The sequence below is a fragment of the Erythrolamprus reginae genome, chromosome 2 (assembly GCF_031021105.1).
Source record: "Erythrolamprus reginae isolate rEryReg1 chromosome 2, rEryReg1.hap1, whole genome shotgun sequence".
In the NCBI taxonomy this organism is placed as follows: Eukaryota; Metazoa; Chordata; class Lepidosauria; order Squamata; family Dipsadidae; genus Erythrolamprus; species Erythrolamprus reginae.
The window spans coordinates 333,085,774-333,101,686 of record NC_091951.1 but is presented as its reverse complement, the minus strand read 5'-3'; the positions used below and the strand labels follow the sequence as shown (position 1 = coordinate 333,101,686).

The 15,913-nt window shown below is 38.6% G+C and overlaps 1 protein-coding gene across 1 annotated transcript in view; it reads right to left on the bottom strand.

The window, feature by feature from the left end:
- The window catches only part of PRLR (prolactin receptor), a 193,419-nt gene that overhangs the window by 31,880 nt on the left and 145,626 nt on the right, over positions 1 to 15,913 (bottom strand). Inside the window, exon 4 of the mRNA XM_070743460.1 lies at positions 7,415 to 7,564. Within this exon, the coding sequence (XP_070599561.1) occupies positions 7,415 to 7,493 (79 nt within the window). The 5' untranslated portion in view covers positions 7,494 to 7,564. The remainder of the gene's footprint in view (positions 1 to 7,414; positions 7,565 to 15,913) is intronic.

The window sequence follows — 15,913 nt, the reverse complement described above, 5'->3', positions numbered from 1 at the left end:
GCTGGACACAGAGCTCATTGAACAATTATACCCGCTGAGGTTTTTAACCCCCACTAGTTCCATATCTCACTGTGACAATCATTAAGTGTTGTACCTCGTGATTCTTGAGGTTCGTGATTCTTTTATGTACACTGAGAGCATCTGCACCAATGACAAAATTCCTTGTCTGTCCAATCATACTTGGCCAATAAAATTCTATTTTATTCTATTCACTTGAGGAAATTGTCAACCCAAGCTGCTTATAAATAATGAATATGTGGAGTTAGAAGATATGTTTATCAAATCTGTGTATTGTGGGGAAACAGACATTTTAGAGGACACTGTTAAGATATGGAAGAAACATAGAAGATTGATGGCAGAAAAAAACCTCATGGTCCGTCTAGTCTGCCCTTATACTATTTCCTGTATTTTATTTTAGGATGGATCTATGTTTATCCAAGACATTTTTAAATTCAGTTACTGTGGATTTACCAACCGCGTCTGCTGGAAGTTTGTTCCAAGTATCTACTACTCTTTCAGTAAAATAATATTTTCTTATGTTGCTTCTGATCTTTCCCCCAGCTAACCTCAGATTGTGTCCCCTTGTTCTTGTGTTCACTTTCCTATTAAAAACACTTCCCTCCTGAACCTTATTTAACACTTTAACATATTTAAATGTTTCGATCATGTCCCCCCTTTCCCTTCTATCCTCCAGACTATACAGAAGGATAGAGATTATGCAGAAGGATCTTGATAAGTTGGAGCAAGACAAATAGAATAGAATAGAATAGTAAGAAGGGACATTGGAGACCTTCTAGTCCAGTGGTTCTCAACCTGGGGGTCGGGGGCCCCTTTGGGGGTTGAACGACCGTTTCACAGGGGTCGTCTAAGACCATTGCAAAAGACAAATCTCCCGAGGTGTTAGGAATTAAAGCTTCTATTCTGGCGCCTTGGAACATATTTTTACAATCCGACCAATCAGGCGTTTACAGTGGGGGAGTCCCTCTGCCCTTCCTGCCAATCAGTTTAAAGCTCTGTTGGGAGAATTGGCGCTAGATTTATGGTTGGGGGTCACCACAACATGAAGAACGGTATTAAAGGGTTGCGGCATTAGAAAGGTTGAGAACCACTGTTGTAGTCCAGCCCCCTGCTTAAGCAAGAAATCTTATACCAGTATACAAGAACATAAGAAGAGCCATGCTGAATCAGGCCAAAGCCCATGGAGTCCAGCATTCTGTGTCCCACAGTGGCCCACCAATTGTCCATGGGGATCTTGAGCAGAAAGAGAAGGCAAGACCCTCCCTTTCCCTTGACCCCCAACAAATGGTATTCAAGGGAATCCTACCTGCCTCAACCAACATAGAGCCAGCACATGGACATCCGTTTCAATAACCACTGATACACTTGGCATCTATGAATCTGTCTAATCCTGCCTTGAAGCTATCCAGGCTGACAGCTGTCACGACCACTTCTGTAAGTGAATTCCATGAACCAACGACCCTCTGGGTGAAGAAATACTATTTCCCTTTATTTGTCCTCGCTTTCTTACCTATGAGCTTTAGGGAGTGCTCCCTCTTCCTAGTATTGTGTGATAGAGAAAAGAAATTTTCTCTATCCAGCTTTTCTATCCCATGCATGATTTTATACACTTCGATCAAGTCACCCCATAAACGCAGTGATGGTGAACCTTTTTTGGTTCGTTTACCAAAACCAGAGCATGGGGGAGGGGTTACATGCGTGCATGCCCACACCTCAAATTCCATGTGGTGGCCCCCATGAATGCACATGTGGCCTCCCCACTTGGGGCACATGACAACACACCGTTTTTTTGCCCTCCCCAGGCTTCAGAGCTTTTTTAGGAGCATAGGGAGGGCGAAATAATAATCATAATCATAATCATAATCATAATAATCATAATCATAATAATAATAATTTATTAGATTTGTATGCCACCGCTCCCCGAAGACTCGGGGCGGCTCACAACAACGATAAAAACAATATTATACTGGCACAAATCTAATATTAAAAAACCCTAAAAACCCTATCATAATTAAAAACCAAACAGCACATACATACCAAACATAAATTATAATAAGCCTGGGGGAAAAGGTGTCTCCAATCCCCCATGCCTGGCAGTATAGGTGGGTCTTAAGTAGTTTACGGAAGACAAGGAGGGTGGGAGCAGTTCTAATCTCCGGGGGGAGTTGATTCCAGAGGGCCGGGGCCGCCACAGAGAAGGCTCTTCCCCTGGGGCCCGCCAGACGACATTGTTTAGTCGACGGGACCCGGAGAAGGCCAACTCTATGGGACCTTATCAGCCGCTGGGATTCGTGCGGTAGCAGGCGGTTCCAGAAAATGGCCTTTTCCCCGCAGGAGTCCATCTGGAGGCCAGAAATGGCATGTTTCAAGTTAGGAACAACTTGAAAATGAAGCTTCATTTCACCTTTTTTTTTTTTAATGGTGAGAACAAATACTATGTTCTTAAAAGAAAATACTTTTTTCATTTAAATTGTTTTAATTAGAAGGCGGCTAATCTGACAAGAGAAATAAACAGGAAGAGAGAGAGATCTGATGATTATATTTATGTCAATATTAGGTTATTCCAACATTGATATTCACTCTGTAATTATTTTTAAAAGTGCACTTTCCCAAATTATTTTTCTTTTATCTGAGCATTTTTATCTGAGCACGGAGATCTGAGTTTCAGTTGGTGGTTACTTCTCTGCTTTCAAATTTACATACCATACGTTCCTGAACATTTTATTATAGACATTTTCCAACATTGTTTCTGCCCTGTCTTTCAGTATTTTAAATAATAATTTTATTTTTTAATTGTGCCTCAATTCTTTTTAAGTCACTTTCCTGATTTAAAATAAATCCCATTTAAAAAGAAAAACTTAAGTCCTCTATGCGTATAATTCTGGCTAATCCTTTTATTCCTTCTTCAAAATTGCCATTTCTTTCCTGTCCTTGACCTTACATTACATTACATAAGCCATGAAATACTTAAATATAATATGTTAAATAACCCAATATTAGCTAGTCACACACTGAATTAAACCATTCAGTAAAATGTTCATATGATAATAGAATAGAATTATTTATTGGCCAGGTGTGATAATAGAATAGAATAGAATTTTATTGGCCAAGTGTGATTGTACACACAAGGAATTTGTCTTGGTGCATATGCTCTCAGCGTACATAAGAGAAAAAGATACATTTGTCAAGAATCATGTGGTACAACACTTAATGATTGTCATAGGGGTCAAATAAGCAATGAAGAAACAATCAATATTAATAAAAATCTTAGGATGCAAGCAACAAGTTACAGTCATACAGTCTTGTGGGAGGAAAAGGATGATAGGAATGATGAGAAAAACTAGTAGAAGTGCAGATTTAGTAAAAAAAGTCTGACAGTGTTGAGGGAATTATTTGTTTAGTAGAGTTATGGCGTTCGGGGAAAAACTGTTCTTGTGTCTAGTTGTCTTGGTGTGCAGTGCTCTGTAGCGACGTTTTGAGGGTAGGAATTGAAACAGTTTATGTCCAGGATGCGAGGGGTCAGTAAATATTTTGCCCGTCCTCTTTTTGACTCGTGCAGTATACAGGTCCTCAATGGAAGGCAGGTTGGCAGCAATTGTTTTTTCGGCAGTTCTGATTATCCTCTGAGGTCTGTGTCGGTCCTGTTGGGTTGCAGCACCAAACCAGACAGTTATAGAGGTGCAGATGACAGACTCAATGATTCCTCTGTATAATTGTATCAGCAGGTCCTTGGGCAGTTTGAGCTTCCTGAACTGGCGCAGAAAGAACATTCTTTGTTGTGCTTTTTTGATGATGTTTTTGATGTTAGGTGATCATTTTAGGTCTTGAGATATGATAGAACCTAGAAATTTGAAGGTCTCTACAGTTGATACTCTGTTGTCTAGTACTGTGAGAGATGGAAGGGTTTCTCCTAAAGTCTACCACCATTTCTACGGTTTTGAGTGTGTTCAGTTCTAGATTGTTCTGGTCACACCACAAGGATAGTTGTTCAACTTCCTGTCTGTATGCGGATTCATCATTGTCTCGAATGAGTCAGATCACTGTTGTATCATCTGAAAACTTCAGGAGTTTAACAGATGGATTGTTTGAGATGCAGTCATTAGTGTATAGAGAGAAGTGGTAAGAGTACACAGCCTTGGGGGGCACCTGTGCTAATTGTACATGTATCTGATGTGATTTTTCCTAGCTTCACCTGCTGCTTCCTGTCTGTTAGAAAGCTTGTGATCCACTTACAAGTGTGTTCAGGTACCGCTAGGCGAACACATGGAATTTGTCTTTGGTGACTATGCTCTCGGTGTTCATAAAAGAAAATATACATTTGTCAGGAATCATGACATACAACAATTAATGATTGTCGTAGGGGTCAAATAAGCAATGAAGAAACAATCAATATTAATATAAATCGTAAGGATACAAACAACAAGTTACAGTCACACAGTCATAAGTGGAAGGAGATGGATGATAGGAATGATGAGAAAAAACTGCTAGTAATTGTAGCGCAGATTTAGTAAATAGATTGACAGTGTTGAGGGAATTATTTGTTTAGCAAAGTGATGGTGTTCGGGAAAAAAAATGTTTTTGTGTTTAATTGTCTTGGTGTGCAGTGCTCTGTAGTGATGTTTATCTGATAGCATAGTTCCCTCTAAGCTGAGCAGTGAGCAATCGCTCACTTAAAAATCATCATCAACTCAGAGTTTTCCAAACCTGCCCAGAAGCCGAGAGGGAAAGAGTGAGAGGGAAGGAGAGAGAGAGGAAGAGAGGAAGAGAGGAAGAGAGAGAAACAGATAGAAAAAAGAGAGGAAGGAAAAGAGAAAGAAAAAGAATGGGAGTAAGGAAGAGAAAGAAAATCAAAATCTAGTTTGAAACTAGCTCAACTATTTAAGTGACATTTTGATATTGATAGAGTTGCCCTATTATGAGCTCATGGTTATAGACACACAGTACAGTATTTTATTTTGAAATTCTCTGAGGCAAAACAGGGTGGGTTTTTTATTTGTTTGTTTATTTATTAATTCATTTATTTATTTATTTATTATTTCTGTGCCGCCCAGTCCCAAAGGGACTGCCGCTCAGACACTATACTTTTCTGCCCACCCCCCCAAAAAATTAGAGGGAACACTGTCTGATAGATCCAGATTGCACACTTATCTAAAAGTTGACACATCACAATGTATAAATCTAGTCATAATGTTTCTCCACATTAAAATCAGGATGGCTCATGACACATAAAAGACCGGGATTTCATCTTGACCTTTCTAACTCTCCTTTGGGATGACTCTGGGTAGTGCAAGCTTTGATTCATCTTACCCAGGTACTAGAATATCACTGGCTCTTGATGCCGTCCTTTGTTAAACTTTATTTGGATGTTTATTATTATTATTATTATTATTATTATTATTATTATTATTATTATTATTATTAATTAGATTTTTATGCCGCCCCTCTCCGTAGACTCGGGGCGGCTCACAACAATAACAATGTAAGAACAAATCTAATAATTTAAAGAAAACTAAAAACCCCATTATTAAAAGCAAACATACACCCAAACATACCATGTATAAACTGTATAGGCCCGGGGGAGATGTCTCAGTTCCCCCATGCCTGACGACAGAGATAGGTCTTAAGAACTTTACGAAACGCAAGGAGGGTGGGGGCAGTTCTAATCTCCAGGGGGAGCTGGTTCCAGAGGGTCGGGGCCGCCACAGAGAAGGCTCTTCTCCTGGGTCCCACCAAACGACATTGATTAGAATTCAAGCAAATAGAAAGTTTATTCAGTTAGAGCAGGGGTGTCAAACTCAAAGTCCAGGGGCTGGGGACAGCCAGCAGGGTACTTAGATTTGGCCTTCAGGGCCATCCTGGAAATAGCAAAGGACTGACCTATGGTGCCTCTGTCAGTGAAAATAGAACTTGGCTGGGCTGCATGTGGCCCCCCAGAGCTCCATTTTCACTGGCAGAGGGTTGCAGGAGGCCGTGGCAGCCGAAAACAGAGCTCGGAAGCCTGTTTTCGCTGGCAGAGTGCTCGGGCCTCCGCAGGCATCCCCGACGCAAATAACATTGAGCTCACCTAGCCACGCCATGCAACACCCCCTCCCCATGTCAAACACAACCTTGTTGCAGTCCTCAATGAAATTGAGTGTGACACCCCTGAGTTAGTCTGAATAACTGATTAATGTACCATCGAGTCATTGTTGACTGCTAGAGACCACACAGATATATTTTCTCTACGACTATTTGTCTCTGATTTGGTCCTTCAGCTCCTCCACTGGTGTCCCCATCATCATTGTAACTGAGTCCATTCTCTTCTTCTCTTTCCCGCACATCTTTCCAGCTTTCTGCTAGAGAACTGGCTCTCTCTATAATGTGTCGTATGATGAGCGTGGTCCTTTGTGCTTCAAATGAGAAGGGTTGATTTGCTTGATGATTCCTTAGATTGTTTTCTTGGCTGTCTATGCTATTCTCGAGAATCTTCTCCAACATCAATTTTCAAGAACATCAATATTCTCCCTATCTTACTTTGAAATCCAACTTTCATTTCCATAAAATCTCATATGAAATATCATTGATTGTATGATTCTGATATTTATAGATAGGGAATCATTTATTTATTTATTTATTTATTTTATTTATTTATTTATTTTATTTGTTTGTTTGTTTATTTATTTATTTTGCCAATACACAATGGGGTTTTAGTGGGTATATATCTATATACACATAGTAAGATACATGATGAAGGTTATAGAGGAGATACTCATAGTAAAATGTATCTAAGAAATAATAGAAAAGAAGATATAATAATAGAACATATCAATGAAAGAATAGAAGAAGAGATATAGGAATAAAGGAAAGGTATAGGAGATATAGGAGAGACAATAGGACAGGGGACGGAAGGCACTCTAGTGACCTTATTGACCTCTTAGGAATCTGGATAGGTCAACCATAGATAATCTAAGGGTAAAGTGTTGGGGGTTTGGGGATGACACTATGGAGTCCGGTAATGAGTTCCACGCTTTGACAACTCGGTTACTGAAGTCATATTTTTTACAGTCAAGTCATCATGACATTTGAATAACTTTTCAAAGGTCTTCATGGCTGCTCTATTAATGCTAGTCTACAGAGCTCTTTTTGAATGCTCCTTGATGATTAATCCTAAAAGGAAGATGCTATCCACCACCATAACACCTTCACTGTCAATGAATGTCTATTCAGGTAGAAGAAGTAATCACAATTCTTAATAATTTCAATCTTGTTTTATGGAACAATGCAACTGGTTTGCAATTTACTGTTGAGAGAAAACGAAACTGGGTCCATCAAGCACTGGCAAAACCTGCTTGGATTGCTTTTTGTTCCCTTAATAAACAACACATTTGAGAAAATACTTCCCAACCATTATGCTCACCGAAATAAATCTGATGCAATTTCTCCAGTCTTTGTTCATTGGCAGGAAGCAGTGACAACTGGTAGGAAATTGGGCACATTTATCATGGAAAGGACACACAAAACAGAAGCATTTGCAAGGAGGCAACCGAAGGACCATGGCTTCTCATACCTGAAAACAAAATGAATTAAAGTCAGTCAAATTGTTTGTAACCCAAAACATAAGACATAATCCAGCCAAATATTTTTGGCTCCAGAATCAAAACACTTAACAATCACTTCTCTCTTTATGGGGCGGGCATAATAAAGTAATAACAAATCAACTGATTAATGAGTTACCGTCCTTCTGCTTTACTTAGTAACAGGGCTGTTCAAATCTAGCGCACAGCTCAAGGATTTCTTTCCAGGTTTCCCTAAATGTGCCATCAGGGACCTTGCTTAGAACTTTTTCAGACCAATCGGGTCAGCTATATGCTGCAAGAATGTTCAAAATCATCTTCAAGCTGAACGTCAATGTAATCTTTACCATGTTTCCCCGAAAATAAGACTCTGTCTTATATTAATTTTTGCTCCAAAAGTTGTGCTACGTCTTATTTTCGGGGGGGGGGGGGGGGGAGTGCCTTATATTTCTCAAATAAGACAAACTCACAGGCAGAAAAGCTGACACCCCCAAAGAAAGTGTACCGTACGGTACACTGATTACGGTACGGTACCTGTCAGCATGGCACCCACACACACAAACGACGGCACTTATATGGTACAACAGTATACTCCCGCTATTGCAGCTTCCGGCCACCAGAGGAACTACACTCTACGCACTGTAGTGGAGACTGTAACGGCGGTGAGACAGCAGCAGACTGTGTCTGCTATACTGGATGGTACAAAGCGATGGAAGGGGCCAGCAGGGGGCGCCACATTATTACGGTACCACCATGAACAGCTTTGAATGGTACCGTATGTTTTTCCACCATACCGTATGTAAACTTGACTACACCTTATTTTTGGGGGGTGCCTTATATTAGCAAATTCTGCAAAACCTCTGACATGCCTTACTTTCAGGGTACGTCTTATTTTCGGGGAAACAGGGTATGTTAAAAAATAAGTGGGGGAGAACAGGGGGACAAGATAAGTGATAGGCATTCATCTAATTTCAAAAATATAAAAAAGTAACTTTAGGATTGTAAAATACATTTTAAATATGTAATATGTAGGACAGAGGTAGATCATTTCTCAGCCTTCAGATGCTATCAGTTCTATTTAACTTGCTGGGTTGGAAGGTGAAATAAAATGGAAGCTGCAGTCTAACATGCTGAAAAGTAAGTGGTGTCCAATTGTTCTGGAGTTTCTCTTCTTAGGAGTGCGCTTGGGCTCTGCCAGGGAGTAGAAAATTATGCAAAGGATGATAACATGAGATGCAATGAAAGCCAATGTCTTATAGTAGTTAAAGTGCTGGGGAGAGCTACAGGAAGTAATCCATCTTCCGGCAGAGAAGTTCATCTGTGGATTTGAGCTGCTCACTCTCTCTCTCTCTTTTTAATAGAGTTTATTAATTTCCCATTCTTTTCTTTAAAAACAGTAATACGATAAATACAACCAGCAATTCTGCATTGTTATATAATTGTATTTGTTTCCTTTGAGCTTAATCACATTTTATAAACTTGATCACATTCTACTTAATCTTATTTTTATTACAATAATTAGAATGATCTAAGTATTGCCCACAAGATCATATGCTGCAACGTCCTGCCTGTCGGCGACTACTTCAGCTTCAACCACAACAACACAAGAGCACACAACAGATTTAAACTTAATATTAACCGCTCCAAACTTGACTGTAAAAAATATGACTTCAGTAACCGAGTTGTCGAAGCGTGGAACTCATTACCGGACTCCATAGTGTCATCCCCAAACCCCCAACACTTTACCCCTAGATTATCTACGGTTGACCTCTCCAGATTCCTAAGAGGTCAGTAAGGGGCGAATACAAGTGCACTAGAGTGCCTTCCATCCCCTGTCCTATTGCTCTCCTATATCTCCTATTCCTTTTTTCTATTCCTATATCTCTTCTTCTATTCTTTCATTGATATGTTTTATTACTATATCTTCTTTTCTATTCTTTCATAGATATATTTTACTATATATATGTGTGTGTGTGTGTGTCAAATGTTTTTTTTTTAAGCTGGAGTTTTAAAATTAAGGGAGACTAATATATACCCACTAAAACTCTCATTGTGTATTGTACAAAATAAATAAATAAATAAATAAATAAATACTTGTGCATTTCTATTTACACATTTCTATTTTAGTTCTATTTTAGCTCTTTCTTTTCGTTTTTGTTTTTCTATGCTCAATCCATCAATACCATCTATCCCAGATTTCATAATATTCTGAATCTTTCTGCCCTCGCAAGTCTATTGTTAGCCTATCCATCTCAGCGCATTCATATTTTTTTTTAATTATTGTACTCTCTGGGTGGTGGTTTGTGATTGGGTGATTTCTTGCATCCATTTGTATATCTTAATCCTAAAACTTTTTGTTTCAGGCCACAACCGCCACATATGAAAGAAAGTCCCTTGATTTTTTCTGCATTACCAATAAATTGGATTTAAATTTGAGCTGCTCAGTCTCTTAACTCAATCTTCCACACTGGTTGTGGTTGATAGGAAAAATCAGAAGGGAGGATTATGTATGCAACGGTGAACTCCTGAATAAAAATTCCTGTATAAATCTAATGAACCAAAACCAATAAACTCACAAAGAACTAGATTATGATTGAAAATATTTGTAGGAAAGAAGTCTGTGACATTTTCTTCTGAGGACCAATACACTGGACCTGGTTGCAATTGTATACTTTTCTTAAGGAATTGTTCAGCCATCCAAATTATTTACTTGGAGTTGGAATGTTTTCAAGTAAAGCATTTGTCTTAATCAAATAAAGAATGCTGCAGCAGACTCAATAAATAAATAAACCACACAACCAATTATTTTACATGTTCTTTCATTTTCTGCAGTTTGTTTTCTTCTTCCATCAAAATAAACGTAATTTCTCCCAAATGAAAATCAGATGAAATAAGATATGATGCTTTTATGGAAATGATTCCATATTTTCTCTTAAATGAGAGTCAGATAAAATAGTTTTTATGGAAATGATTCAGCAAGGCTATTTTCTTTCAGAAAATCAGAAATCACACCTAAAGGTTAATTTTGCTGCATATGCTTATTAAAATACCATAAGTTACCATTATCCGGCTCAACTGAGTGGAGCCTTCTTGGAATTGTTAAAAGAACTGTGTTGTAGACTATTTATTTTATTTATTTATTTATTTTGTCCAATACACAATGAGGGTTTTAGTGGGTATATATCTATATACACATAGTAAAATACATGATGAAGGTTATAGAGGAGATACTCATAGTAAAATATATCTAAAAAATAATAGAAAAGAAGGTATAGTAATAGAACATATCAATGAAAGAATAGAAGAAGAGATATAGGAATAGAAGTAAAATATAGGAGATATAGGAGAGCAATAGGACAGGGGACGGAAGGCACTCTAGTGCACTTGTACTCGGCCCTTACTGACCTCTTAGGAATCTGGATAGGTCAACCGTAGATAATCTAAGGGTAAAGTGTTGGGGGATTGGGGATGACACTATGGAGTCCGGTAATGAGTTCCACGCTTCGACAACTCGGTTACTGAAGTCATATTTTTTATAGTCAAGTTTGGAGTGGTTAATATTAAGTTTAAATCTGTTGTGTGCTCTTGTGTTGTGGTTGAAACTGAAGTAGTCGCCGACAGGCAGGACATTGCAGCATATGATCTTGTGGGCAATGCTTAGATCTTGTTTAAGGTGTCTTAGTTCTAAACTTTCTAGGCCCAGGATTGAAAGTCTAGTCTCATAGGGTATTCTATTTCGAGTGGAGGAGTGAAGGGCTGGTGATGGATGATGTTGTATCCTTCCCCCTCTGTTGAGAGAGAACTATTCAATTTCGACATAGCTGGGCTTCTTGACCCTCTTTCATACCAGCAGTCCTCTCTGTCCTAAATGTGGACTTTGTTGTCTTCAAAAGGGTGGCTTTTATCTTTTAAATGCAGAAGAACTGTTCATAAACGCATAGCCCAACATAGGAGAACAAACCCATCAGGACTAGATTTAGCAGTCCATTTATATACTGCTCAAAAAAATAAAGGGAACACTTAAACAACAGAATATAACTCCAAGTAAATCAAACTTCTGTGAAATCCAACTGTCCACTTAGGAAGCAACATTGATTGACAATCAATTTCATTTTCTTGTCAGCACATTCAACTTTGTACAGAACAAAGTACTGTATTCAATGAGAATATTTCATTCATTCAGATCTAGGATGTGTTACTTGAGTGTTCCCTTTATTTTTTTTACAAGACAAAGCCCACTCTTTTGAAAACCGCAAAGTCCACATTTTGGACAGAGAGGACCACTGGTTTGAAAGAGTGGTTAAAGAGTCCATCACTGGAGGCTTTCAAGAAAAGACTGGACACCCATTTGTCTCAGATGCTATGAGGATTCCTACCTTGGGAAGTGGGTTGGACTAGACCTCCAAGGTCCCTGGTACACAAATGTGTAAATGTTCTAAAACTGCACAGAAGACTCTTGGTTTACGTCCCTCATAGTTAAAAGCACCTACGCAGAAGATATCCACAAGGAGTGAAGGACAAATCCAGGATACAAATGTAATAATCTACAGTATAGGATATACAGAATGAATTCTTCTATATTTCAAGGTATGCGTTTATCTATCTATCTATCTATCTATCTATCTATCTATCTATCTATCTATCTATCTATCTATCTATCTATCTATCTATTGGATTTGTATGCCGCACCTCTCCGTAAACTCGGGGCGGCTAACAACAGTAATAAAAACAGCATATAACAATCCAATATTAAAACAGTTAAAAACCCTTATTATAAAACCATCATACATACAGACATACCATGCATAGCATTGTAAAGGTCTAAGGGGAAGAGTATCTCAGTTCCCCCATGCCTGGCGGCAGTGGTGGGTTTTAAGTAGCTTATGAAAGGCAAGGAGGGTGGGGGCAATTCTAATCTCTGGGGGGAGTTGGTTCCAGAGGGCCGGGGCTGCCACAGAGAAGGCTCTTCTCCTGGGTCCCGCCAAGTGACATTGTTTAGTTGATGGGACCCGGAGAAGACCCACTCTGTGGGACCTAACTGGTCGCTGGGATTCGTGCAGCAGAAGGCGGTCCCTGAGATAATCTGGTCCGGTGCCATGAAAGGATTTATAGGTCATAACCAACACTCTGAATATTAGCTTTAATATTCAGGAAATAGACGAGATCTGTGACCTGGGTCTCTGGCAATTACTTAGTACCCTGTGTAATCCGTAAACCATGGTTAAAATCTCAATGTAAAATTAATTTAATAAAGTTATTTGTGGTTTATGCATTTGTTCTCCCATTCTTTCTGTAGTCCCATAAAAGGCTGGGTTACTGGGGTTTTTTGTCCTGGAGTAAGCCCAATAGGTTGCTGATGGTGTGTGTGTGTGTGTGTGTGTGTGTGTGTGTGTGCATTTTGCATTAGAACATCTGAACTCAGGCAAAGAATAAATTCTTGGAAACTCATCCAATAACAATTTTCATAATTCTTTGTGAAGAAGCTATGAAATAAATAATAATTTACAGGGCACAAATGACTTGAATCTCTCATTATTCTATTCATAGATAGAGAAGAAATTGAGTGAAAACCTCTTTAACATAATTATAGTACTTCGAAGTACAATTGCAGTACTATATACTTACTAGAAAATAAGTTCTACTGAATCCAGTGAATCATATTTCTGTGTAAATAATTGTGAAATTAAAATTAAGTTTTATTGGAACTTATTTATAAGCATAAAAGCCTGAAGCTTACTTTAAGGATTTGGCGAGTAAGAGACAGGCTTGGGAATAAGATGATTGAGTATAAACAAGCAAGGAACATTATCCAATTTTCTTAAAATGTTAACAAATTAAGGTTTAAAATATTTCTTGCTTGAATGCTGTTATGTAATCTAAAACATACAATTTGTTAGGATGCTAATGCAGATGCAGAAATGCTTTTTTCTAGTACTATAGTACAAATTAATAAATATCATATATACAGAGAATAAGAAGCTTATAAAAAAGTTTAAATGTAATTTACAAAAATTGCACTTGAGACTGAAATATAAAAGCACAGAGTTTCACGATGCACATTGATCCCATTGCAGCAAATTACAATTTCCATTGTAATTTTGCAATGGTTAATTACAGCTACCAAATCGGGTAAAGTTTTTCATATAGTTTGTAAACAGGCATAAAAAACCGTAGCAATGGTCATAGGATTAAGAGAAATACAAATGGAGTTTATATACCAGGATAAAAAAAAGGGCAGTGAAAAAGTACTCAAAATTAGTGTAAAAATAAAAATAAAATAAAAATTCCACATTTTACAAGCTAAAAAGATTTTGCAATTTGGGCAAGGGCATCGGTGGGAAGCTCATCAAATTTGCAGATGACACCAAGCTGGCAGGAATAGCCAACACTCCAGAAGATAGGCTTAAGATACAAGAGGATCTTGACAGACCTGAACATTGGTCGCGATCTAACAAAATGAAATTCAGTGGTGAACAAAGTAAGGTTCTGCATTTAGGCAAGAAAAACAAATTGCACAAGTACACAATATGTGGTTCCTTGCTCAACTGTAGCAACTATAAGAATGATCTTGGAGTCCTAGTGGATAATCATCTAAATATGAGCCAACAGCCTGTTGCAGCTGCCAAAAAAGCCAGCACAGTTCTAGGCTGCATAAACAGAGGGATAAATCAAGATCACCTGAAGTGCTAATATCGCTTTATAATGCCTTGGTAAGGCCGCACTTGGAATACTGCATTCAGTTGTGGTTGCCACGATGCAAAAATGATGTTGAGATTCTAGAAAGGGTACAGAGAAGAGCAACAAAGACGATTAGGGTACTGGAGGCTAAAACATATGAAGAACAGTTGCAGGAACTGGGCATGGCTAGTTTAAAGAAAACCTATTCTCCAAAGCACCTGAGAGTAGAAGAAGAAGCAATGGGTGGAAACTAAACAAGGAGAGAAGCAACTTAGAACTAAGGAGAATTTTTCAGACATAACAATTAATCAACAAAACAGCTTGCCCCCAGAAGGTGTGAATGTTCCAACACTGGAAGTTTTAAAAAAGATGTTGGATAACCATAGGCCATCTATGTCAAGTAGGATGCTTGGCTGCATAGCTAGAGGTATAACAAGCAGGAAGAGGGAGATTGTGATCCCCTTATATAGAGCGCTGGTGAGACCACATTTGGAATACTGTGTTCAGTTCTGGAGACCTCACCTACAAAAAGATATTGACAAAATTGAACGGGTCCAAAGACGGGCTACAAGAATGGTGGAAGGTCTTAAGCATAAAACGTGTCAGGAAAGACTTAATGAACTCAATCTGTATAGTCTGGAGGACAGAAGGAAAAGGGGGGACATGATCGAAACATTTAAACATGTTAAGGGGCTAAATAAGGTTCAGGAGGGAAGTGTTTTTAATAGGAAAGTGAACACAAGAACAAAGGGACACAATCTGAAGTTAGTTGGGGGAAAGATCAAAAGCAACATGAGAAAATATTATTTTACTGAAAGAGTAGTAGATCCTTGGAACAAACTTCCAGCAGACGTGGTTGGTAAATCCACAGTAACTGAATTTAAACATGCCTGGGATAAACATATATCCATCCTAAGATAAAACACAGGAAATAGTATAAGGGCAGACTAGATGGACCATGAGGTCTTTTTCTGCCGTCAGTCTTCTTTGTTTCTATGACACCAAGCTGGCAGGAATAGCCAACACTCCAGAAGATAGGCTTAAGATACAAGAGGATCTTGACAGACCTGAACATTGGTCGCGATCTAACAAAATGAAATTCAATGGTGAACAAAGTAAGGTTCTGCATTTAGGCAAGAAAAACAAATTGCACAAGTACACAATATGTGGTTCCTTGCTCAACTGTAGCAACTATAAGAATGATCTTGGAGTCCTAGTGGATAATCATCTAAATATGAGCCAACAGCGTGTTGCAGCTGCCAAAAAAGCCAGCACAGTTCTAGGCTGCATAAACAGAGGGATAAATCAAGATCACCTGAAGTGCTAATATCGCTTTATAATGCCTTGGTAAGGCCGCACTTGAAATACTGCATTCAGTTGTGGTTGCCATGATGCAAAAATGATGTTGAGACTCTAGACAGAGTGCAGAGAAGAGCAACAAAGATGATTAGGGTACTGGAGGCTAAAACATATGAAGAACAGTTGCAGGAACTGGGCATGGTTAGTTTAAAGAAAAGAAGGACAAGGGGAGACATGATAGCAGTCTCAGGGGTTGCCACAAACAAGAGAGAGTCAATCTATTCTTCAAAGCACCTGAAAGTAGAACAAGAAGCAATGGGTGGAAACTAAACAAGGAGAGAAGCAATTTAGAACTAAGGAGAATT